At 46.9% G+C, this 25,738-nt stretch overlaps 1 protein-coding gene across 3 annotated transcripts in view; it reads left to right on the forward strand.

Moving 5' to 3' along the window:
- Positions 1–24,412, forward strand: part of Stk38l (serine/threonine kinase 38 like) — a 63,676-nt gene extending 39,264 nt beyond the window's left edge. For 2 of the 3 annotated variants that reach the window (XM_050164706.1, XM_050164705.1), the window contains exons 2-13: positions 1,432–1,576; positions 2,696–2,747; positions 11,808–11,930; positions 12,295–12,378; positions 13,163–13,286; positions 14,391–14,545; positions 15,262–15,364; positions 15,535–15,596; positions 18,744–18,861; positions 19,281–19,404; positions 20,603–20,698; positions 21,476–24,412. In XM_050164706.1, coding sequence (XP_050020663.1) covers positions 1,443–1,576; positions 2,696–2,747; positions 11,808–11,930; positions 12,295–12,378; positions 13,163–13,286; positions 14,391–14,545; positions 15,262–15,364; positions 15,535–15,596; positions 18,744–18,861; positions 19,281–19,404; positions 20,603–20,698; positions 21,476–21,695 — 1,395 coding nt within the window. In that variant the 5' untranslated portion in view covers positions 1,432–1,442 and the 3' untranslated portion in view covers positions 21,696–24,412. Of the gene's footprint in view, positions 1–1,431; positions 1,577–2,695; positions 2,748–11,807; positions 11,931–12,294; positions 12,379–13,162; positions 13,287–14,390; positions 14,546–15,261; positions 15,365–15,534; positions 15,597–18,743; positions 18,862–19,280; positions 19,405–20,602; positions 20,699–21,475 lie in introns of those variants that run through there. The other variant, XM_050164707.1, reaches the window with a different exon arrangement.
- Positions 24,413–25,738: the final 1,326 nt, after the last annotated feature.

The following is a 25,738-nucleotide window of genomic DNA, read 5'->3' on the forward strand; positions in this document are numbered from 1 at the left end:
TTTGCAGAAGAAGCCTCAGAAGTTTTAAGCAAGGGCTGGGGTCCGCGTCTCGTTGTGGAGCTAACCCATCTGCAGAGCAGCTCTGAGAGGAGTATGAGGCTCACATAGCACTGCACGCTGTGCGGTACACGGTCTGCTGAAGTCCACGAGACAAGGGGAATGAGGGTTCACCGTGTTTAAATCACACACTTCCAATCTGTGTCTGATGAACAGGACTTCTTTGTTTCTTCCTATCCTTGGCTTCCAGCTCTGCCCAGGTCTGCAGGCAGAAGCCTGTGTCTTCATGTCTTCCAATGGTGGGTGATGCAGGGTATGTGGGGAGTGCTGGTCAGCTAAGTGGAACTTGGGGTACTCACTTGGCAAGCCATTTCTTGTGCAGAATGATCTGTTAGGACCCTCTTCCAGGTACCAACATGCCTTTCTATAGGAGCTGCTCCTGTCTTTCTGGCTTGTCAGAGCCTGTGGTAAGCAGACACTGCAGAAGTGCTGCGACAGTGGCCTGCAGCGTTGTCTTGGGCTGTTTTACCCAATTCCTTGTCTTCCTGGGGTTGGAATGACCTTCTTCTCAGTGGTTTGTCACCGTTTGTCACAGTTGGCACTCGGGTTTCTCTGAGCAGACATACATCACTCACAACTAACTCATTTATTTTTATATTTAGTGCCTGGTTTTCAAAGGCATTTGAGCTTCATTTTAAAATGAAATGTACCTTATAGTCTGGAGAAAATGCTACATAGTGCCGTACCAGAAATGGAATTTGGAATGAAAAGAGTATCCGTGACCCCATCCTGAAAACATACGCCAGCGTAGAGTGCTGGTTCCCGCACGCGTGTTTGGTAGGACACCGCTGAAAACACGTCCTATCTTAAGAGACGTGGAACTGTTGGCAAAATCTTACAGAGTTTGACAAGTGGTCGATAAATCAGCAGAGTGAGCCAGCATGCCTGTTACCGTGCACACTGTTGCCTGTGCGTCTTTCTGTAATTAGCTCTGGTTTTCTAGGACAGAATTAGTTTCTCTGGCTTTGGGACCCATGAATCTTTGCGGGTGGTTAGTGCTGGTGTCACAGGGTGGTGTTACATACCTCCTGGCTTGCATCTGTTTGTTATTAGTTTTGTATTATTATTAAGAAATCTGGGGGGCTGGAGAGATGGCTCAGAGGTTAAGAGCATTGCCTGCTCTTCCAAAGGTCCTGAGTTCAATTCCCAGCAACCACATGGTGGCTCACAACCATCTGTAATGGGGTCTGGTGCCCTCTTCTGGCCTGCAGGCATACACACAGTACAGAATATTGTATACATGAATAATAAATAAATATTAAAAAAAAGAAATCTGGGCTGTTAGTTAATTATTCTAGAGTTTGATAAAAAGAAATCGGAAGTTTGTTTTTTTAAAAAACCACTGAAGAACTTGCTTTTACTATGTCATTTCAGTTCCAGTTACTATGGCAATGACGGCAGGGGCAGCAACCACCTTTCCCATGAGCAACCATACCAGGGAGAGAGTGACAGTGGCCAAGCTCACTCTGGAGAATTTTTACAGCAACCTGATCTTGCAGCATGAAGAGAGAGAAGCCAGGTACAGCGAAGGCTGAGTGTGTGCTTAGTGTTCTGTGCTGGGTGGGAGCCCTGGCCTCTGTTACGTGTTCTGCACTGACGGCGCACCTGGCTGCCGGGTTTGTTTCCTGGGTTCCCCGAGTCTTGTGCACATACGCTGGTGTCCCACGTCACTTGTTTAACACAGATCTTTGCAGCCGTGGCGTTGTGGTATGCCCATGTGCGTTTCTCTAGAGAGATGGCTTTAGAAACCACGGAGTAATGTATGACATCAGTGGTGCTGCGGGGCATTAGTGGGCACAGAGAAATAAGGACGGCGTGTCATTCTGCCTCAGTGAAACCTGGAGTGTCGTAAGACAGCCAGTGTACGCGAGATGCTCTGTGGGAGTGGGGAGTGACGGTAGGGGACCAAGGGAGCACTTCCCAAGCGACAGTGACATTTGACCAGGAAGAACATCGTTCACACATGATGAGAGGAAGTGGAGGAGGTGGAGCAGCACACACCAGGGCCCAGCATCCTGGGCTGGGCTGTACCGCAGGGCAGTGTCCTGGAAGGGGCCCGTCTGGAACTCAACCCCGAGCAGCCCTGGCAGCCCTTTCTCGATAGCAGGCATGAGATCTCACTCTGAGGCTGGGCCCGGGGGACAGAACACAAGTGGAATCCGGCAGCAGGCACGCGTGAGATACGTACTGAGAAGTAGTCCCTAGTTTCATGGGCACTGGCTGCCGAGTCTCCAGCAGAGTTTAGATGCAGTGGTAATGAGTTTTCCATCAGGAGGAAGGGAGGGAGTGGTCTGAGCACTGATCTAAAAAGGAGCTTATCTTCCGGTGTGTTCTTAGGAGTAGCAGATAATAAAGACCGTGGTAGTTGATCCTCAGTCCTTGACCCCATTTGGGTAAAAATCCTTGACCCGACTTGGTCTTCTGTTGTATAATCCAAAGTAAAAGCTTTGGTCAGTATGAAAATGCTGAATCTAAGTATCTCAGAAAAGAATCCCGATCATAGTGAATAGTTGGATCTTGGTCCAATGTGAAAGATTTTCTTAGCACATGCCCAGTGATTGGCTTGGATAAATAACTGTAGTTCTCAAATGGAAATAAGAATATTTTAGAAATCTAATTATTTTTTCCTTTGGAAAAGGCAGAAGAAATTAGAAGTGGCCATGGAAGAAGAAGGATTGGCAGATGAGGAGGTAACGTAACCGTCTGTACTAATGGTGTCGGCTGACTGTGACTTGGCTGTGTAGGTTTCTCCATCTGAATATGACTTCTTACTGTGTTGCCTTTGTGGGTACCTTAGGAGGAGATGGCCTTTGTCCCCAAGAACATCACATTTGCTGAATACCATCCACAGCATTCTGGGTGTGGGGGACAGGGTTAGGTGCTAGACATTGTCCATCGACCGTGTTCTGTGTGTGGGAGACGGGGGCAGGCTCTGGTCACTGTCCATTCACCCTGCTCTGGGGCAGGCTCTGGACCTGTCTGTTGATTCTGTCTTCTTACATTTTTTTTCTGAATATTTCTTTAATGGTTTACTTCCTAATTTAGGCTCTCTTGCATCTCACTGAGTCTTGAAATGGTCTCTTCCTCCTGTCCCCAGTTTTTCTGCATTCTGCAAACAAGTCTGGCTGGCTGTCCTTCCTGCCTGTGATGGCTTCAGCGAGATGTCATGCCCCCTACACCGCCCCCCTGCACACTCCCCGCCCGCCCCCAGCATTCTCCTCACCCCCAGCCTCTGTGTTTGTGGTTGGTGGTGCTGTTTGGGAGGCTCAGGAGATTGGCCTTGCTGAAGGAAGTGTGTCACCGGAGGCTAACTTTGAGAGTTCCAAGAATTACCATTTCAGGTTTGCGCTCTCTGCTTCCTGCTTGTGGCTCACGATTCCTTCGGCTTCCTGCTTCTGCTGCCATGCCGTTGGACTTGAACCTCTGGGACTGTGAGCACAAGCAGCAGCGTCTCAGGAGTTACCTTGGTTGCGGTGTTTCATCCCAGTAGAAGGGTAGTTAATACCATGCAGTGCAGGCTTCTTTACTGGTGGGCTGCATCCCATCCAGCAGTGACCAATCCCGAATTGCTGTGACTTCTCCCTGCTCATCTGTGGCCCTTTTCAGGTGCTATTTCTGCCTCTTGAAGCTCGCTCTCCTCCCCAGCATCTCGCTTCACTGGGAAATCCTCCCTGATCGCTCAACTGCCTGCCCTACATTCTACACTGGCACTCTTCCTGTCCTTGTGATAGTCTGAGATCAGCATCTTCCCAGAGACAGAGACTGCATCCTGCCTCACTCAGCATCGCATGCCAGAGCACACAGAGGGCCGGAGAGGATACTTATGTAGTGGTGGGCAGTGGGCTTCCCTGCCAGAGCCGGATACTTAGGTAGTAGTGGTGGGCAGTGGTTTGAGTCCCAGCAGCCCCCCTTCCAACAAGTGAAAAATACATATACATCATGGAATATAGCAACTTTGAAAATACACAGACCCCCCCATACAGGAGCTCAGAAAAGGTTTTGTGGAGAACGTAGCAACTGATTTGACTCTGAACTGATGGGCAGAGTTTATTTCATGGACTGGCACTGTGTGTGGCCCAGCAGCTGTGCATGCAGAATAGCGAGAGTGTTAAAGAGGGCAGTAGGAAGGGAAGGGAAGTTGAAGGCGTGAAGAACTAACTTTAGGGCAGTTACTGAAAAAAAAAAGCTTTATTCTCCGGATGAGAATGAGTCACAGCCTAGGCTGACCGACCCTCAGCGGTCAGCAAGGGGCCTGAAGGGGTCACGCTGACCACCAGGTGAGGCTTGGAGCCCAGTGAGCTACAGCGCCCACAGCTTCCTTCGCTGTGCCTGTCCTTCTGTCCGACATCCTACGGAGGCTAGGGAAGGGTAAAGATATTTACGTAAAATTAGCAAGAGTCTGAAAACCTTGTTTTATCTTGTTAAATTTTAGTGAGAAGAGTAATTTAAAGGCTGCATCCTAGTCCATAGAGAAAGGCAAGCACATCTCCCTTAGTTTTCCTCATTAATATTACAGCTATAATGATTGGGCTCACACAGAATTTTTTTCTGTTGTCTTTTATTTATTTATTTATTTATTTATTTAATTTATTTATTTTTTGGTGTTTCAAGACAGGGTTTCTCTGTGTTGTCCTGGTTGTTCTGGAACTTTCTCTGTAGACCAGGCTGATCTTGAGCTCAGAGATCCTCCTGCCTCTGCCTCCCAAGTCCTGGGATAAAAGGCGAGCACCACCACTGCCTGGTCAGAACAACAATCTTAAACACAGGATCTTAATTTAAAGTCTAGGGAAAGGTTGCCAGGATAGATGCCCCGCCAAGCACAGTGGATACTCCATACATTGAAGGACAACCTGCAGGATATAGCAGGACCCTGCCACAGGGGAAAAAGGAAAGGGGGGAGGTGGAGGAAGAAATAGGTTTTGTTTGTTTGCTTGTTTTTGTTAATACATTTGTTCTTCTCACTCTTTGTTAATGACGACCTGCCGTTTGTCAGATCTCAGAGCTCAGGATCTGCTGTGTTAGAGGACAGGGTACAGAGCAGTCGTCCCTGCGTTAGCCCAGTGTGGCCAGGCTCCAGTTGTACAAGGTCTGGAAGTCTGGGCTTTGTCTAAACATTTTAAAGCTACTTTTAGAAATATTGCCAAGTGATAAAAGAGTTTTAAACCCAACTTGGGAGTCCAGAACTGCCCGGGAACGTCTGTTTGTAGCGGCCCTTGGCGCCCCCTGGTGGACACTAATGTTTTTCTTAGTTCTTGTAAATAAACTTGTAGAAAATGTCAAATCATTTTGCTTCTCAAAGTCGTTGGCTATTAATATGTGTTTTTAAGCATCCCACTTTTTCTGTGGAGAGCGTTTAAAATCCCTGTGTGTTTATTTTAGGCTCTGTGCTTGGACTTTGATTATGCTGTGTATAAAACAAAACAAATTCAATTTTATTATTAGAATGTTTCTTCAAAAAGTATAAACCTAAAATTTTCTTATGCCTGTTTGTGTGGATGTGGGGTGCATGTGAGGCCAGAAAATAACTTGGGGTGTTAGTCCAGTGCTGTCTGCTTCCCTGTTGACCTGGCCAGCTGGCCTCAGAGCTCCACCTGTCTCTGCCTCCCCAGTGCTGAGATAAGTGTGTGCCTCCACACCTGGCCTTTTTGCATAAACCGTGGGGACTAAACTCGGGGCCTTGTATCTGCAAGATAAGCACTTTACCAACTGAGTTTCCTTCAAGTGTGGCTCTTCCTTAGTTCATTCTGTAATAGAAGATGTCTGTGCAGTGGTCCACGGGTGAGCTGTGAGGTCCTTAAACTGTGTGTGGCTGTGTACAGCAGTGGCTGACATGACGTGGTTAGCTGAACCCTGTAATATCTCAGAACTCTGAAATATTTTAGCTGCTTTATAGATACTTGAGCATGCTGCTGACTGAGAATCTGATCCCTTCGGAAAGGAATGGAGTCTCTAATCCCAGCCCTGGGGAGGGAGATGCAAGAGATTGCCAGCTACAAAATGGGATTGCCTCAAAACACAGGGACAGGATATTTGTTAATTAACAAGAGTCATCAAGAATGAATGTTTATTAATGGGAAAATGAAAATAAGTGATTTAAGCTGCAGGAGAGAGCCGTGAAGAGTCGTCTGTCTCAGGTCTTACCCTAGTCTGGGAAAGGAAGGACTAGCACTGGGCTCTTGTTTCAGTACACATTCTGAGCAGATACAGTAAGTGCTGTTCATGGCTTTAAAAATGTGATGTTGCTTCAGCTACCACTGGACTGCAGTGCCGCCTGACAGGCTAAAGTCACTGCATAGGTTGTCCTGGGGCCCGGGTTCTACTGTGGTGCTGGCAGACAGGAGAACCTGTCAGAAACTCAGTGCTTGTAAGTTGGTGTTGCTGTTGTTGTTTTGGGTTTTAGCAGACTCTTGTCTGCAGATCCTCAGCACATGTGCATTTATTATGTGCAATTTGAAATTAAAACAAGCGCTTTTATTGCCCGTGCGCTATACAGTGCTATAGTGCCACCAAGTGGCCTTTAAGAGAAAACTCTAGTTCTGGACCTTAAATCAAGCTAAGTCTCAGAGCTGCCACCCCATGCACAGAGCAGCGGGTGCTGGGTTCCTGGGAGAGGGGAACACATGGGACGCACTGGGCTGTGAAGGCCATCTCTGCTTTTATAATGATGCAGATGTAGTTGTCTGTTTGTTACTTTTCACTTTGTGGAGGCCGCCACCCAGCCCTAAATAAATACACAGAGACTTGTTCTGACTTATTAACGCCCGGCCTTAGCTTGGCATGTTTCTAGCCAGCTTTTCTTAAATTATTCCGTCTACCTTTTGCCTCTGGGCTTTTGCCTTTCTTTAACCTCTATCTCTTTTCTTCTTATTCTGTGGCTGACTGTGTTGCTAGGTGGCTGGCCCCTGGCATCCTTCTCTCCTCCTCCTTTTCCCCTCCTCCCTCTCTTGCTTCCCTCTTCTGTTTACTCCCTCTGCATGTCTGCCTCACCTGTCCTGCCTGGCTGTTGACCACTAAGCTCTTTATTAGACCAATCAGGTGTTTCAGACAGGTGAAGGAACAGCTTCACAGAGTTAAACAAATGCGACCTGAAGGAACACAACTCAGCTCTGCATCATCTGTGTCATTCAGCAAACATCCCACAGCATAAACAAATGTCACACACCTTCAGCTAAGATTTCACAATATCTCCCCCTTTTGTCTAAATAAAAATGAAAGGTTTTAACTTTAACACAATAAAACCACATACAACGTAAACATCATCAAGAAAGAGTTACTGTGTTCAGTGTGTTTGCAGTTAGCAAATTCAGAGAAAATATTCCATTATCTATCTTAGTAATTCCAAAGTTTTATACCTAATTTACTTTCTAGCCTAGCTAAGGAAATCTATAACTCTGTTTAGTCTTTAGCACCACCAAAGGCCCCAGAAGGATGTAATACTACCTAACAGCACAGACATTTGGCAGTCACCCAAAGTTCTTCTGCAGTGTTGGGGTACCCATCTTCAGCTTGCAGGCCTAGACTATCTAGCAGACTTTCCTGTGAGGCGGAATTTCAAAGGACTCTCCTGCCTTGTCTTGGCAAAGCTCAGCAGTCTTTTTTCCTGTGTCCTTTTCACATTGAAAGCAAACTCCATATGGAGTTTCTTTGATGCCCATCATCCTTTTATGAAGTATATTGGTGCTGCCAGGAGCAGATGTGTCGCATTGAAATCTTAGCTTATTAAACATCTTAAATGCCTTGTTCTGTAAGTCTTTGAAGTATTTGAAAATCATCTATTTAAAATATACCTACTTAGCCTTGAAAACATACCTAATATCACAAGTTTGATTGTTATAGATTAACTACTAACCATTTCTTAATTACACATTATTTTTGAGTGAGCTACATAAGCACAATGCCCTAAATAAGAATAGAAATATTTATACAGTGTAATAAAAATAACTTTAAATTTGTATCAATATACCAAAATCCATGCCAATGTAAAATATCTGGGATTAATAGTTGTCTTTTTATCTTATATTCCTCTAAATGATATCAAACATCTGTACCCCCAACTCTTTGGAATGTGGGCGTCATCTTCTCTAGACCGCATCCTGTTGTCTGTGGGTGAAGGCATCCTTAAGGGGTCCCTGAGAAAATTGAGATAGTGGCCAAGTCCTGGGAAGACCAGCTGTAATCTTTGTTGATATATCTCCTGTCAAGATTCGGGTCTTCCCTGGTCAAACCTGATCTATATCAATCCTGAAGGAAGCCACAGCCTCTCGTTTCCTGTGGAAATACAAGCAAACCTTCTTCCCCAAAGCAGTGCATATTTTGAATTCCGTTTTAAAGTTAAGACATTCTTAGACTACCCAGGCTGGTTTATTTCAGGAGTCCTTCCATCCCACACCCCGGCAGCTGCCCTTTCCTCAGCAGCACTCGGGACTCAGACTCCCTGTGAATTTCCCATCCCACATTGCCTTCTTCTTTTATATTACTCCACTCTCTCTTTAATGACTTTATTGTTTTTAAACATTTATTTTTTCTATGATTGCCTATATCCTTTTTTTTTCTTACACCTGTACACATTGTTAAACACAGTGGAACCTATTGACAGTTTTTTTTTTCTACTGGACCTCTTTTGCTATGTATTGCTAGTCTTTTTGTTGACTAAAAGAACCTTTAAACTGCTAAGCAACAACCTCTACCAGCTTCAGCAGCTGGCTCTGCCTGCTTCTCAGGTCCGTGTAGGCCAAGCCTAAAGCCGGAGGTCTGGTCAGAGGCACATGACTGGGAACTGCGTTCACCCCCAGAGCTCCGGAATGCCGATGCTTGTGCCATGGGACTTGCTTTTCACCCCACTTAATGTACTGGCTGTTCAAGGGCTCGCTGTAAGGCGGACTCTCTTAAAGGAGCGTGTCCATTTTTTTAAAGCTTTCTCAGGCCCTGTGATAATTTGCGCTTCATGTTGGTACACCAAAATGTAGTTGGTTATTTTTATTCTTTGCTCTTTGGGGGCCCACCACTCCGTTCCTAAATATGTACATGGGGACTTATTCTTAATCATGAACACCTGGCCTCAGCCAGCTTTCCATAACTTAAATTATCCCATCTATCTTTTGCCTCTGAGCTCTTACCTTTCTCTGTTCTATATTCCTTCCTTTTCTTCTGACTCCGTAACTGGTTGAAGCCACAACATAAATGAATATAACACATCTTAAACTAATATTCCACAGCATATAAACATAAATGTGATTTTAGCTGCATTTGTCTATTTAAAGGATTAAAGTTTCCAAAGCCCCAAGATAAGTCCAGTCTGCTTTTTACAGTAACACATATAAAGCAGTATTTGATAAATCTTCATTTCCTTTATTGCCTGGTTCCTAGCCAAAGACACACACACACACCACAAATCAAACTGGAGGCTGGAGAGGTGGCTCAGTGATTCAAAGCACTGGCTGCTCTTGCAGGGGCCCCAGATTTAGTTCACAACACTTACATGACAACTCACAGCCAATTGTAACTTGAATTCCAGGGGATCTGACACCTTTTTCTGACCTGTGGACACCAGGCATTCACATGGTACACAGACGTTCATCCAGGCAAAATATCCATATACATAAAATAAAATAAATTTAAAATTAAAATATCAGTGTATCTTCATTGAACTGTATGAGCTGAAGAAGTTTATTGCTTTGCTCCTACCTCTGCTACAAGTATTAGAGTCCTGTTTTGATGATACGCAGACTTAGACACCTAACTCTACAACAGGCAAGCAGGCTCAGGACAGGTGAGTGGCTCGCTTGGAGCAGTGTGCTGAGCTGATGGAGTGTTAGGACTTGTGTCCTGAGCTCAGCCTCTGAATGGTTGATGGGGTCCCTCAGACATGAGCAGGAGTGGATACCTGTAGTGGTTTTGTTTCCCATTGTGTGCTGCTTCTTCTGGGAACTGTCCCTGTGTCCTGGACTTGATTTTTTTATTAGGTGAGGAGCCAATGAGGTTAGAACAAGAAAGTGAATGATTTCTAAGTGCAGCATTTGGGTAGTTCAAAATGTTGCTTAGAAATAGTTCCTAGTTTATTATCTTTGCTGAATCAGAGTGTTACTGTGTTAGTATTGACTTGGGTGGGTTTGGTTTTTGTTTGCTTGGTTTTTTTTTTTTTTTTGGTTTTTGGGTTTTGGGTTTTTTTTTTTTTTTTGGCATGCACCTTTTTTTTTAATTGATTTTTATTGAGCTCTACATTTTTCTTTGCTCCCCTCCCTGCCTTTCCCCTCCCTTCAGCCCTCCCCCTAGGTCCCCATGCTCCCAATTTACTCAGGAGATCTTGTCTTTTTCTACTCCCATGTAGATTAGATCTATGTAAGTCTCTCTTTGTGTCCTCATTGTTGTCTGAGTTCTCTGGGATTGTTATTTGAGACAGGGTATCCCTATAGTCTTGGCTGACCTGGAACTCCCTGATACCCACCTGCCTCTGCTTCCTGAGTGTGGGGATGGAAGGTGTGTGCCACCATTCCCAGCTAGCTTGGATATTTTAATGATACTTTGTAATTTTTATTTTGTAATTTCATGTGGTTAGAAAGTTTTATGAACTTTCATGCAGTTTGCTGAAATTTATGCAAGAATCAGTTTTACTCTAAATAAATCTCCATGGAAACACTACTGTTGTGTGACTTTGCAGGTCACAGGGTTCCGCAGCTGTGACAGCACCTGGGAAAGTCAATTAATCGAGGCAGATTTGCTGACAAAGTAAAAATAAGTGTCTGAGGAAGTAGAGCCTGGTTACAGATGCCTGTAATCCCAGCACTTAGGATCTGGGGCAGGAGGACAGCCATGAGTTCCAGTCAAGCCTGGGCTACTCAGTGATTCTGTAAAATAACACATATCAGAATACTCATGGCATTTGCATTATCTAATATTTATTTTTTGTGAGTTAAGTTACCACTCAGAAGGCAGCAACGTACACATAAAATAAAGATATTAGGATGATGTAGTCTACCTACAAGTCTGCTTGAAAAGCCTGCTTGTGCCGGGTGATGGTGGCGCACGCCTTTAATCCCAGCACTCGGGAGGCTGAGGCAGGCGGATCTCTATGAGTTCGAGACCAGCCTGGTCTACAGAGCTAGTTCCAGGACAGGCTCTAAAGCCACAGAGAAACCCTGTCTCGAAAAACCAAAAAAAAAAAAAAAAAAAAAAGAAAAGCCTGCTTGTAATGTCTGCTTTCAAGGGTACAGACTTAAAAGTTGTTTTAAAAATGTTTTCTTATTACTGTTGTATTCTTCCCTTAATTAATAAATACTTGACATTGGCAAATCGATTACAGAGAAATATTTAATTAAGATACCATACCTCTCTCCTGTCATTTATTTAAAATGATATGTTCATGAGTGAGTGCAGCTTTGTGCAGGAGAGCGCAGGGCCTGAGGAGCCCAGCACCACCCGATGCCCTGGAGCTGAGTGTGGCTGCCAGAGGCGGCTGCAGCCTCTGCAAGAAAATCACAGTCTTAGCCACTGAGCTGTCTCTACAGCTGCTCTGCCTTTGTTGGTTTCCAAGACGCTTTCTCTGTAGCCCTGGCTGTCCTGGAACTCACTCTGTAGACCAGGCTGGCCTTGAACTCACAGAGATCCACCTGCCTCTGCTTCCCCAGTGCTGGGATTAAAGGCTGCACCATCACCGCCTGTCTTTGTTTTTGTGTGTATCATCTTTTGACAGTATCCATGCCTTTGAAACAGGCTTTCTTTAAAATAATCTTTTTAAATTCTATTTTTGATAGAAAAAGTTACGCCGATCACAGCATGCTCGTAAAGAAACAGAGTTCTTACGCCTGAAGAGGACCAGACTTGGCCTGGATGACTTTGAGTCTCTGAAGGTGATCGGGAGAGGAGCTTTCGGAGAGGTGAGCTGCCTTGTTTACGACACCACTGTTGAGAGTGGATGCTGCACTGTGTTGAAATGTAGTTCCTAGGCTCCGAGGTCACAGGCCAGTTGCTAAGAGTGCTTGCCTAGTATCCGCAAAGCCCTGCTTTTGACTCCGCCCCATGGAAACCAGGTGTGGTGGCACACCTCTGTATCCTCAGCACTTGGGAGAGGTGAAGAGTCAGAAGTTCAAGGTCATTCACAGCTAATAGTAAGCTCAAGGGACCCCTACTCTGTGTGTGTGTATGTGTGTGTGTGTGATCTCTTTGATGTTATCGATGGTAAATTCCAAGGCTCAATAAAGGAAGCTACTCTGCTGTCCAACACTTATGTCTGTGCTCTAGGTGCGGCTGGTCCAGAAGAAAGACACAGGACACATCTATGCCATGAAGATCCTGAGGAAAGCCGACATGCTCGAGAAAGAGCAGGTGTGTCTCCCCAGGGGCCTCTGTGAGAGGACTCAGAGCAGTGCTGGTGTTGGAAATCGTAGAAAGAAACCAGCTTGCTAGAGATTACTAAATTTATAGTCTGTTTTGGTGTTTTCAATGCGTAGGTTCAAATTCCAGTTTCTCCAGCTTTATAAATTCTGTGTTAGTTTGCACAGTTGCTGTTAGAAAATAACAGAGCCAGGCGGTGTGGCGCACACCTTTAATCCCAGCATTCTCTGTGAGTTTGAGGCAGCCTAGTCTACAGAGCTAGTTCCAGGACAGGCTCCAAAGCTACAGAGAAACCCTGTCTCGAAAAACCAAAACAAGGAAAGAAAAAAAAGAAAGGGAGGGAGGAAGAAAGAAAGAAAACAACACAGGCTGGGGCCTCAGACAACAGAAGCCATTACTTTCCGGTGGTTCTGTTCAAGGTCAGAAAGTTGGGTAGGTTTTAGTTTCTGATGGTTGCTGTCTCCTTCTGATGGCTGCCTTCCTTCGGGTACCACATTCCCTCTCCTGGTGACTGCTGGGAGCACAGACACGGGATTCCATGGGCACTCCTGTCTCCTCCTGTAGGAACGAACACCAGCCCATCCTAGCAGACAGGAATCCACCACTCTGCAGGGTTATAGAATCTGCTCACCCGTGAGGCTAAGGAGATGAGCTAAAGTAAACGGCTCCCTCGGTTCTGCATATTTAACAAGCACACGAGTGTCTGTGCTCCTGCGTGACTGGTAGGGGTGGGTCGTTGGAACGGGTCAGTTACCTTTTCAAAACACTCATGTAGGTGGCTCACATCCGAGCAGAGAGAGACATTCTGGTGGAAGCAGACGGTGCCTGGGTGGTGAAGATGTTCTACAGCTTTCAGGACAAGCGGAATCTCTATCTGATCATGGAATTTCTTCCTGGAGGTGAGTAGCGGTGGTTACAGACCTGAGCTCAAAGGCACAGGCAGTAATCACGTCAGCTAGTTTTACTACCGACTTAGTGAGTTTATACACAGCCACCAGTTTTCAGTATTTACTTCCAGAGTAATGGAAGGTGATCTGGCCACAAATCATGCCACTTTGAAGGAGTTGGGATGACATTTTATATGCCCCTATTGTGTGTTCATTGCAGCACACTGTAGAGTTAAGGAAATAGCCTGTATTCAGAAAGACAGAATTCTGTCCCTCGGTGGGCCTGTTCACTCTGTCTATCTGTCTAGCGCACTGTAGAGTTAAGGAAATAGCCTTATCCAGAAAGACAGAATTCTGTCCCTAAGTGGGCCTGTTCACTCTGTCTGTCTGTCTAGCGCACTGTAGAGTTAAGGAAATAGCCTGTATTCAGAAAGACAGAATTCTGTCCCTAAGTGGGCCTGTTCACTCTGTCTGTCTGTCTAGCGCACTGTAGAGTTAAGGAAATAGCCTTATCCAGAAAGACAGAATTCTGTCCCTAGGTGGGCCTGTTCACTGTCTGTCTAGCACACTGTAGAGTTAAGGAAATAGCCTTATCCAGAAAGACAGAATTCTGTCCCTAGGTGGGCCTGTTCACTGTCTGTCTAGCACACTGTAGAGTTAAGGAAATAGCCTGTATTCAGAAAGACAGAATTCTGTCCCTAGGTGGGCCTGTTCACTCTGTGCTCACCTCTGCTCCTCCCACGATAACGGCAAGTGCTCCCCGCTGACCCCGCTGCATGCACATTGCAGGGTGGTTTGAGGTATGGGGAAAGTCATAAACCTGCAAATCTGGCACAGTCTGTACATAAGAAGGAAGTCTGCAGAAGGTCCCCTTAACTGGGTGTGGGCTACCACACGCCCATCACGCCAGCACTAGGATTCCAGACAGTTGCTGGCATTCGTGAACAGTGGGCCTGCGACTGAGGCTTCTGGTCTCACACCAGCAAAGGTGAAAGCTGTTGACCCCTGTGGTGAGCAGAGCAGGAGGAGGTGTGAGGACAGTGAGAACCTGGGCTGGGTGCCGGGAGAGGAGCTGCATCACCAGTCTGCAGTCTCTGGGCCCTCTGCCTCGCGCAGGTGACATGATGACGTTGCTGATGAAGAAGGACACCTTGACAGAAGAGGAGACGCAGTTCTACATCTCAGAGACTGTCTTGGCCATCGACGCAATCCACCAGCTGGGCTTCATCCACCGGGACATCAAGCCAGACAACCTCCTACTGGATGCCAAGGCATGTGTGGAGCAAGCGAGTCCTCGGGCTTCTCATGCTGTGAGAAACCGCCCGCTCCTGGCTGCAGATAGCAGCCATAGTTAGGTTGTTTGGGGTTAACTAAGTTTTTCGGAGAAGGCACGAAAGTGACTGTTCTGGAATAACGTCACGGGAAGTGGCTTTTGAAAAAAATCTCCATTTCCCATTATTTATTTATTTATTTTGGGTTTGTTAAGACAGGGTTTCTCTGTCACTTTGTTGCCTGCCCTGGAACTAGCTCTTGTAGACCAGGCTGGCCTCGAACTCACAGCTCCTGCCTCTGCCTCCCGAGTTCTGGGATTAAAGGCATGCGCCACTACCGCCCGGCTCCATTTTCCATATTTTAAAAATTATCAAACATGCATAACCTCATGTTTCCAGCTATCTGTGTTTTTTTTTAAAGATTGATTTATTTAATATGTATACAACATTCCTTCCATGTATGCTTGCATGCCAGAAGAGGGTACCAGATCTCATTATAGATGGCTGTGAGCCACCATGTGGTTGCTGGGAATTGAACTCAGGACCTCTGGAAGAACAGTCAGTGCTCTTAACCTCTGAGCCATCTCTCCAGCCCCCCAGCTATCTGTGTTTTAAGTTAAGAATTCTTATAATGATTGCATTAAAGGAGTTTATAATAAGGCTTTTCCGTTTTCACAGTTAATGTAATTTGACTTGACTGGAATTTGTCGTTTTAGGGACACGTAAAGTTGTCTGACTTTGGTCTGTGCACAGGGCTGAAGAAAGCGCACAGGACTGAATTTTATAGGAACCTCTCACACAACCCCCCAAGCGACTTCTGTGAGTTCGCCTGTCTCCTTTGGTTAGAAATTTGTAGTTCTGAACCCTAGTTCTGCGAGGAAGCAAGGCTCCCTCCTCCCCTGAGTTGCCCGTGGTTTAGATGATTTGGGGTGCGGTTCTATATTTTGCCGGTTTGCCCTCTGACTGCGGTTCTGTCTTGTTGAAATCAGCGTTTCAGAACATGAACTCCAAGCGGAAAGCAGAGACGTGGAAGAAGAACAGGCGACAACTGGTGAGTGGCCCCGCAGACTCGGACTCGGGTGTCTCCTTCCCAGGCGGAGCAGGATGGGGACCCTTCTGGGTTCAGCTGTGCCTGGCCCGAAGCCCTAGGGTCACCAAAGGTCAGCGGGGACACACTGTCCATCCTCTCCTGCCAGTGAAGGTTAAGGACCAGACACGTGTGGGAGTGGGCAGAGCCGCAGTGTGTTTTGTTAAGGAGGATTTCAGAAAAGCGAGAAGCTTGGTAGAGTAGGGGGTGGGTGGCTCCTGAGAGGAGAAGCTGCTGAGATTCCTCTGTTAGGGCTGTGGCAGAAATTTTTTGCGGAGGCTGGCCGGTTGTCTGGGCTGTCATGGGCTGAGCCTGTGTCTCCTCCCCCTGGCCCAGCCAGGAGCTGATCATGGATTCCACTCATGCCGCCCATGCATTTAGCTGTGGCTGAAGCCACGCTCTGTTGTCTGCAGCCTTACTAGCTGCTGCCCACGATGGTCACCGTTGGGCACTTGACCGGCCTGCTGGCCTCCACCTTGCAGGATTACACTATGCTGTTGGTGTCCGTGGCCTTGGAAAAGACACTGCAGTTCTGCTTGGTTAACTGTCTGTGGGGTGATCTGGGGTCTCCCTCCTGAGACAGGTGGGGTTTCTCAAAGCTGCCTCTTCCTAATCTGAGCTAGAAGCAGGCAGATGTTAAAGGGCAGTCGAGCCCAGCGTACATGGCTGAAGGAGAGGGCCTCACGGAGTGGCAGCCACCACACTGGCCTTTCAGGTCACATGCTGGATCCCCTGGACTTTCTCATAACCATAGCCTTGTCTCCTCACCACCTACAGAGAACCACAGAGGAGACATCGCCTCTTCTCCTATAGGAGTGTTCTGTAACCTGGGGCGGTGTAACTCCTGTTACAACAACCACCAATCTTTAAGGTTAGCCAAGCGAACAGGAAGCTTGGGCTGTTGGCAGTGGTGCAGTGCTTCAGTAAGCAATCCTAGCCCCTAATGTTTAATTTCATGGCTGTCTCTCACCCTTTGTAGTGAATATAAGAATTGCTTCCGAGGCCTTTCCTCTTTTCATGTATATGGTTCACTGAGGTGTGAGCGTCTGCAGCTGGGAATTCACTGAGGTGTGAGCGTCTGCAGCTGGGAATTCACTGAGGTGTGAGCGTCTGCAGCTGAGAATTAACTGAGGTGTGAGCGTCTGCAGCTGGGAGTTAACTGAGGTGTGAACACCTGCACTAGGGATTAACTGAGTTGTGAGCATCTGCAGCTGGGAATTCACTGAGGTGTGAGCGTCTGCAGCTGGGAATTCACTGAGGTGTGAACGTCTGCAGCTGAGAATTAACTGAGGTGTGAGCGTCTGCAGCTGGGAGTTAACTGAGGTGTGAACACCTGCACTAGGGATTAACTGAGTTGTGAGCATCTGCAGCTGGGAATTCACTGAGGTGTGAGCGTCTGCAGCTGGGAATTCACTGAAGTGTGAATGTCTGCAGCTGGGAATTAACTGAGGTGTGAGCGTCTGCAGCTGGGAGTTAACTGAGGTGTGAACATCTGCACTAGGGATTAACTGAGTTGTGAGCATCTGCAGCTGGGAATTCACTGAGGTGTGAGCGTCTGCAGCTGGGAATTCACTGAAGTGTGAATGTCTGCAGCTGGGAATTAACTGAGGTGTGAGCGTCTGCAGCTGGGAGTTAACTGAGGTGTGAACATCTGCACTAGGGATTAACTGAGTTGTGAGCATCTGCAGCTGGGAATTAACTGAGGTGTAAACATCTGCCCTAGGGATTAACTGAGGTGTGAGCATCTGCAGCTGGGAATTAACTGAGGTGTGAATGTCTGTAGCTGGGAATTAGCTGAGGTGTGAACATCTGCCCTAGGGATTAACTGAGGTGTGAACATCTGCAGCTGGGAATTAACTGAGGTGTGAACATCTGCCCTAGGGATTAACTGAGGTGTGAACATCTGCAGTTGGGAATTAACTGAGGTGTGAGCGTCTGCAGCTGGGAGTTAATTAACTGTGGTGTGAACATCTGCAGCTAGGAAGGTAGCTCTGACTTTGTTTTCCTGGTCTCTTACAGAGCGCCCAGCACATGCAGAAACCTCATTTTTCAGTTCTAGTCAGCAATGACAAAGCTGCTGACTCTGTGTTCCTTTGGGGCGTGCTAGACCACAGCCTGGCACCTTTTGCATTTTGGGCTCATTTGCTTATTGGCCCAAGTAGCTGCAAACTTTGATATTCTAGTAAATTTTACCGTTTATAAATGTGTCCAGTCGTGCATTAAGGAGAAAACGTCATTCTGTTTTTGAATGTGTCGTTTTAGATAAGATGCTACATCTGAGAAAATATTACAGTCTTCCTATTTTAAAAGGGGAGAAGTGAATACTGCTTAACAGCTTATCTGAGGGGCAGGCGTTGGTGCTCCCCTGTAACTCCCTACTTAAGAGGCTGAGGCAGGGGCGTCCTGAGTCCTGAGACCAGCCTGGGCTTCATACTGAGACCCCATCTTAAAATATAAACAAAAACACGGCAGAGGATGTCTGTGTTTCCTACCAAGAGTCATCCTCGTGGGCCAGTGGCTCCCAAGGGAGAAGTGAGTTCATCCGTGTCGGTCAGGGGATCCCTTCAGCCCACCAACTGCCAGTTTTCTGTCCCCTGGTCCCTGAAGTGCCGCCTGCTATCACATTTTCAGTGGCTCTGCGATAGTGCCCCTGTGGAGAGCTGCCAGCTTTAAGGCTCATTTTATAGGATTTGATGTGGATCGAGGAGGAACATGCACATGGCTCCTGATGTGATGCGCTGGAGTTGAGCTCTAAGGAAGGGAGCTTACAGAGTGTGTTTTCTTGGTTTAGCCTCAGGTCAGACTGTTGTAGGTTCTTCCACCCGGAGCTTTGGTGAGCAGAAGCGGGGGCTCCAATGGTAGCTCACAGGAGTAGTGAGCAGGGAAGTCAGGCCCAGTGGGCGCAGCTTTTTCTTTCCTTTTGAAGTGGACAAGGGGCTTCTCCTTGGCCCAGAATCCTATGTTCTGTATGCAGTGCCTGACTCAGCACCTGTCAGCCAGTCCTACATGTGACACACAAAGGCACCAATAAGTGAGAACCTCCTCCTCTAGTGAGTGAGCCACACTCCTGAGAGGTTCAGAGTGCCAGTTTGACAAGCTGCTCCTTTGCAGGCGTATTCCACAGTCGGAACGCCAGACTACATTGCTCCGGAAGTCTTCATGCAGACTGGCTACAACAAACTGTGTGACTGGTGGTCCTTGGGAGTGATCATGTATGAAATGCTGATAGGTAAGTCCTGTTCGTGTGTGTGATACATGTCTGTTCATGTGTGTGATATGTATGTTCATGTGTGTGATACTTATCTGTTTTGGTACCATTGTTTGAACTTATTACAGCTATTAAAGGCAAAAATAACAGCGTTTTGAATCTGTTTCCCACATTCTTCAGTGTTAAATACATATTGATAAATAACCAATAAATTGCCCAGGGACCCTATGGCAGGGAAAGAATCATTTAGCTTGGCTTCCTTTATCAAAGGAAGGGTTTAAGGTGAAGGGTTAAGATGAGACAAGGCGGGACTTTGTTAGTAAATGTTATGGTAAAGTGGTGCACGCTGGTGTCACCTCAGAGTGCTCGGACTGTGTGTACCTGTAGGTCTGGCTGAACTGATCACCAATGCTGATACATTCTGTTTCCCTGATGCCCAGGCTTCCCACCTTTCTGCTCCGAGACGCCCCAGGAGACATACAGAAAAGTTATGAGCTGGAAGGAGACACTGGCGTTTCCTCCAGAAGTGCCCGTCTCTGAGAAAGCCAAGGACTTGATTCTCAGGTTAGTGACTTAAAACTTCCTAGGGTCCAAATGATCCATTTCTCGGAGGCAGGGCTGGTGTGTGGGGGAGAATGCCGCTGATCTGGTCAGTTTAAATAAAGGATTTACACAATTCAAACCTTTAAAAAAGATTTTATCATTTTTATATGTAAGTGTGTGGGTACCACTTGCTCATGGAGGCTAGGAGATCCCTTGGAACTGGAGTTACAGGTGGTTGTGGACCCAGGTCCTCTGCAGGAGCAGCAAGTGCTCCTAACTACTGTTTCTCATTCCCTACAAAATGACATGAATGACGCAGAGACTTCTTAGTACTGAAATCTGGGCCTGTAGCTTAGGCGTGTTCCTAACTAGTCCTTATAACTTAAATTAACACATTTATATTAATTTATGTTCTGTCCCGTGGCATTACCTCTCTTGTACCTCCTGTTTCCTTTCCGTGTCTCCTGGCTTCTCCTGCATGCCTAGATTCTCTTCCTCTTCCTTTCTCTCCCTGGAAGTCCCACCCATGCCTCCTGCCTAGCTATTGCTACTTTTTATTACCGCAATCACAGCACCAGATCTTCACACGGTGCACAGACACCCCACAGTAGGACACCCCAGTCACAGCACCAGATCTTCACACGGTGCACAGACACCCCACAGCAGGACACCCCAGTCACAGCACCAGATCTTCACACGGTGCACAGACACCCCACAGCAGGATATGAATTGTGACAACCCAGCCGGCAGCATATTGTGTAAAATTATCAAACTGCACATGACCTTCGACCAGCAGTTTTATTTCTAGGATTTAATAGAGCATATAACCACTTAGGGGCAAAGAGTTAGACATGCTTCTTGTGTTATTTTAGTAGTGAAAAGTCGGAAGTCATGTAAGTCTTCAGCAGCGGCGATGGATGTTACACTCCCATGTCTCCATACACGGGTCTCAAAAAAATCACCTCACAGGAAGACACTGAGCAGCATTGAGAAACCGTATTAGTATACGAAGTGGGGAAAGTCTTAAAATAATCATTAGTGTGTCAACGCTGTTTTTAATATTGTTACGAGAGATGAAGAGAAATGGCTCCGGAATATTGATGGGATATCTAAATCCAGAGTAAACTCAGTAAGAAAATGCTCCCTAAAAACATTTGAAGTGGTACATTTAGAGTGTTTTAAGTGAAAGATGTGACTGATAATTGGTTTCCTTTTCCAGATTTTGTACTGATTCTGAAAACAGAATTGGGAATGGTGGTGTAGAAGAGATCAAAGGTCACCCCTTCTTTGAGGGTGTAGACTGGGGGCATATCAGGTATGTTCTGAGGCCTGGGCTGAGAAAAATGAGCTTCTTGATTGGTGGTTCGTGTGCCTCTGATTTGTCTAGACCAGGGGTTCTCAACCTGTGGGTCATGACCCTTTGGGGGGTTGAACGACCCTTTCATGGGGATCACCTAAGACCATTAAAAACCACACATTTGCATCATGATTCATAACAGTAGCAAAGATACAGTTACAAAGTAGCCACGAAGATAGGGTTATGGGTTGGGGTCCCCATATAACCAGGGTGGTGGCACACACCTTTAATCTCAGCCCTTGGGAAGCAGAGGCAGGCAGATCTCTGTGAGTTCCAGAATAGCCTGGCCAAAGTGAGTTCCAGGACAGCCAAGGCTACACAGAGAAAAACTGTCTCAAAAGATAAACGAATAAGTAAAAAGAGTAAAAATTCTTTTTCTTCTAATTTTCCTCTCATTGGGTCTTGTGTTTTCTTCTTAAAAAAAAAAAATTGGCGTGAAGGGTTGAGGAGACTGTGGGTCAGCGGAAGAGTATTGCCCAGCTGTGTTCAGTCTCCAGGACTGCAGGGGAAAGCAGGAGTGTCTTCATGCAGAGTGTGAAACTTACAAGTAAACGCAAACGCTTTAGTAGAAAGTCACCTCAGCTGTCCTGACACCCACATAGCTGTGTTCAGATGCACAGCAGCCACCCTTGGTTTCCTGTCCCGTGCAGTGGGGGGCAAGGCTTTCAAGAACGGTTTGTTGGAGAGTTAAGAGTTCAAGAAGATTCACCGTGGCTGATGAATTGTCTTTTTCAGGGAAAGGCCAGCAGCCATCCCGATAGAAATCAAGAGTATCGACGACACCTCCAACTTCGATGACTTCCCTGAGTCTGACATCTTACAGCCGGTGCCGAATGCCGCGGAGCCCGACTACAAATCCAAAGACTGGGTTTTTCTCAATTACACCTATAAAAGGTTCGAAGGGCTGACTCAGCGTGGCTCCATCCCCACGTACATGAAAGCTGGGAAATTATGAGTGATGAGCACAGTCCCGCAGCCGAGAACTCAGGTAGCTGCCTCTGCGAGCTGGCGGCGTCAGCACCAGACACTCACCAGCCCGAGGAACTTCTACAGGGTCGGATTCTGAGACTGCTACTGGAATCGCTCGGCTTTTTTTATTATTATTATTAACTTTATTATACAAGGTACTGGAACAAGGAACGGACATTCCCTCCTAACTGCACGGCCTACGTGCATGTTGAGGTCCATCCCGCCACGTGCTGAGCTCCCCACTACAACACTAATCCAGCCAGAGCTGCGTAGCACTGACCGCACCGCGGCAGCCGGAGGTCACTCTCGGTGTCCCTGCTTCACTGCAAAGCGCATGGGTCTTGAATCAGTAAAAAGAAAAAGCCATCTGTAGCTGCTGCTAGAACATTCGCCCTGCTGGTTTGGACATCACAGCTCTAGGTGAAGACGGTTTCCGTGCCGGTCCTAAGGAACTGAAGGAGAAGTACGCTGAGCTCAGCGTTAGGATTTCCTGTCAGGCGCTCACACAGATCCCAGGGCAGGGAAGGTGAGCTTCTGTCAGGGTGAGGACGTGTCTGCCTCCCTCCAGCATCTGCCAAGGTTGACTGTGCTGAGAGGCGGTAGCCACTGTTTTACACACGCAGGGAGACATTTGTGCAAATGTCGGTTACTTTTCTTGTGACACGAGGACTTCTTTTTTAACAAGAGGACAGGCATTATTTTAACAGGGTGATGGTGAGTTGAGTTTCAGAAATGACCGTGAAAGCTGCTTGTAGAACCTAGAGTATTTTTATTAAATATTTTTTTAAATGTCAGACTTCTGATCCTGTCAGTGGACACGTGAAGAGCAGGAGTGTGCGTTCCTTCTTTGCTGGTGATGTTCGTTCCCTTCGATAGCATTAGTGTCATTGTTTGCCAATGAACCGAAGATCCGGAACAGTGGCTGTCAGTGCTGAGTGGAATTCTGCTTTCCAGGGGTGCCACACTCCATGGCGGACCCGTGGCAAAGGCCAGCCCTGTTCGTGGTTAGTTCATCAGTGTGGTTAAAGCCCTCAGTGGGGTAAAGGAAGCAAGTCCAGGCGGGGGGGGGCAGGGGAGAGGGGGGTTGGAGACTGGGTAGCATCAAATCCCTTGGGTACTCCCCTAATGACTCCATCACCCTTTCTTGCTCAGCATCTTGATTCTGAACTGACTTTCTGAAGAGGTTTAGTTACCTAAGCTGTTGTTGAGAATAACGTCTCAGCGAGTGAGTCATGTTTATCCTCTGTGATGGAGGTGGAGCAGGGATTCATCGGGAGCCGTGTCTCTCCTGAGGACTGAGCACTGTGATGGACGTGATGGAGGTGGAATGAGGATTCCTAGGGAACCATGTCTCTCCTGAGAGCATTGCTTTTGTAGCACCGCTGCTGGCTGTGCCGTCTTTCATCAAAGCCGACGGACGCGGTGGAGGGCTCATCTCACTGATGACGTTAACTAGCTGCCTTAATTTATGTGGGATGTATGGGTTTCTGCAATTCACTTGCTTCAAAGGTATTCAGCGGCAAAGGCCCCTGGCTGTGTATGGGCTTTACTGGTGCAGGGGTGAGGAGGCTGGATACAGAGATCTTGCTATGTTCTCCAGCTCAGATGCAATAACTGCCTAGCTACCGCAGGAAGACAGTGTTGTCCAGTGCAGGTAGCTCGGGAGGGTTGGGAGTGCTGTAAAGAAGAATTACTCGGCTTGTTTCCACCACGTAGGGACAGCACTTCTCTGACCTCCCTGTTGTGAGAAGCAGGTCTCCTGGTGGTGGAGGCCGTCTGGGAGGTTCACACACGATTCGGTCTTCAGGGATTTCTCATGAAATTCTTTCTTAAGCTACCGTCTACAGGCAACTAAAGACCGTGCCTGCCACTTGGAAGCTAAAAATACGAGTCATGGTGCAAATTAAGCAGATAATTTGTAAGGTGCCCTGAGACTGACTTTCCCCCTACAGATCCCCGTATCTCAGGTGAATCATGTAATGTAGGAGACAGAAGCCTGTGGCATTTTCTCTAGTCTCTAATCGGGTCAAAGAAGGTTTACCATGTACTCCATGGTTTGGGTTTCTCTAAGATAAAGAAAGTATGTATAATCCGGACTTACTGGTTTCCTGTTTTAATACGGTCTTTTGCTTTTTCATTGAAACCTTTGTGTCAGAGCAGTTACTCACAGCTGAGTCTGCAGGCGTGAAACCCTAGGCTGTCCGGAGCAGCAGCGACCACTTAGCCATAGGTGACCGAGCAGCTGTTAGTTCAGTGAAAAGGCAGCTGTGGGACATTAACAGCATTCGTTGGTCGCTAAGGCTTAAGATAGGGCTCGTTTATTCCCACAGCAGCACAGCTCTGTAAGACATGCATAGCTTTGTACACGCTGTCCACTGACTCTCGGTGTTCTGGTGCAGAACAGTCCATGCTGTCAGGAGTAGTAGCTACCTGTCTTTAAGGCCTGCGAGTAACTTAAGGGTCAGGTGAGAGTCCCTGGCTACCTGGCACATTCTCTCTTTGAATTGTTAAAATTCAAAAGCAGCCATTTTGCTGTGATCACGATTACTTGTCATTTTATTTAAAATTCCAGTGCATTTATTTCTGGAAAATCTTAGGAAGCCTACACTTAGTAAATATTGGGACTACTAGAAATATTTTAGATTTTTATTACAAAATGTGAGCAGGGGATGCTGCTTTAAAAGGAATAAAGAAATAAATGTGTATTGTAGTTATTTTTTTAAACCAATATAATTCAGCAGTTGTCCAGAACCGTCACGCTTCTGAGTCCAGCGTTTCGAAGTCTGTTGGGCAGCAAGAAGGGACAGCGAGAATAAAAACTATGTTTCTGAAAGTTCTCTTGGTGGGGTTTCTTTATTTCCCTTTGTGTGTGTGTGTGTTGTTGTTGTTTGCAGGTTGGTGCTATCTAAAACTTAAATACTATTTTGTGATTGAAATTACCAAATATAGCTAGTTCACCTGACGATCACGTCATGAGAATATCTTGTTCACCTGACAATCACGTCATGAAAAGGCTCAAGTATTTGGAGCCTGGATCGTATTACATTTAAACAGTCAAAACAGTTGACCAAGTGTGGGTTTAAAATTGTTGGGATCCATAGCTGAAAACACACAGGGAGTGGGAACGAGTGCAGGTGACACTGAGTGGCCTCACGGTAAGGAAATGACCCCATCACACAAACATGGAAGTGTGAACCCCTTTCATTCTGTGACTGTCATCCCTGTTGCTTTGTCCTCGGTCAGTCCTCACACAGCTTCAAGTTTTTAGGAACCTGGGGGTGCTGAGACATGGCTGAGCAGTCAGGAGTGAGCACCGCCCTCACAGAGGACCCACGCACAGGCCGCTCACAAGTCGCTTGTAAACTCTGGGGGATCAGATGACTGCGGCATCTGCAGTCACACGTCCGCGTAATTAGACATGGTAAAAATGACGTGCTGCAAAGGGCCCCGTGTGTGACCGTGTCAACTGTCTTAACTGGTACCCGGCCTGGTACCAGGGTGGGCCTCACTGTACATCCGTGGATACCGGAAACCAAACTGGGCTTCTCGGAACATTAAACAGATGAGCTCTTGTCACCTGCAAGCCTGGTCTGGGTCACACAGTGAGACCCTGTCTCGGAGGGAGACAGCGACAGCAATGGTCTTCAGTCTACAGCACTGCACTGGTCTGTCAGGGCCAGTGAGCTGCAGGCGGGTTCCCATCCTTCCTTCCTGACCTGCCTATAGGACTGGAGCAAGGAGAACCACTGTGCTGGGTTCCCAGATCCCCGGAGTCCTGTGCTTCTGTCTTCCCAGCTGCCGCTCTCCAAGGAAGGCTCATTCCCTCTAAAATGATCATGAAGAAATACGGAGTTCCCACTTAGTTCCTCGACCCAGTCCGGGGTGGGTGGCCCAACTACTGTCGACTCAGGTGCTGTGTCTAAATTAGGAAGGAGGGTGTCCACTAACCTTTGCATTGAAACGTCTGTAGTCAAAGACAACTGTTAAGTCCCTCCACTAGGACAAATACTGTTGGGCCTAGCTCTCTTT

This window comes from Alexandromys fortis, unplaced genomic scaffold (assembly GCF_014885135.2).
Source record: "Alexandromys fortis isolate MF-2015 unplaced genomic scaffold, M_Fortis_MF-2015_v1.1 scaffold_153, whole genome shotgun sequence".
Classification (NCBI taxonomy): Eukaryota; Metazoa; Chordata; class Mammalia; order Rodentia; family Cricetidae; genus Alexandromys; species Alexandromys fortis.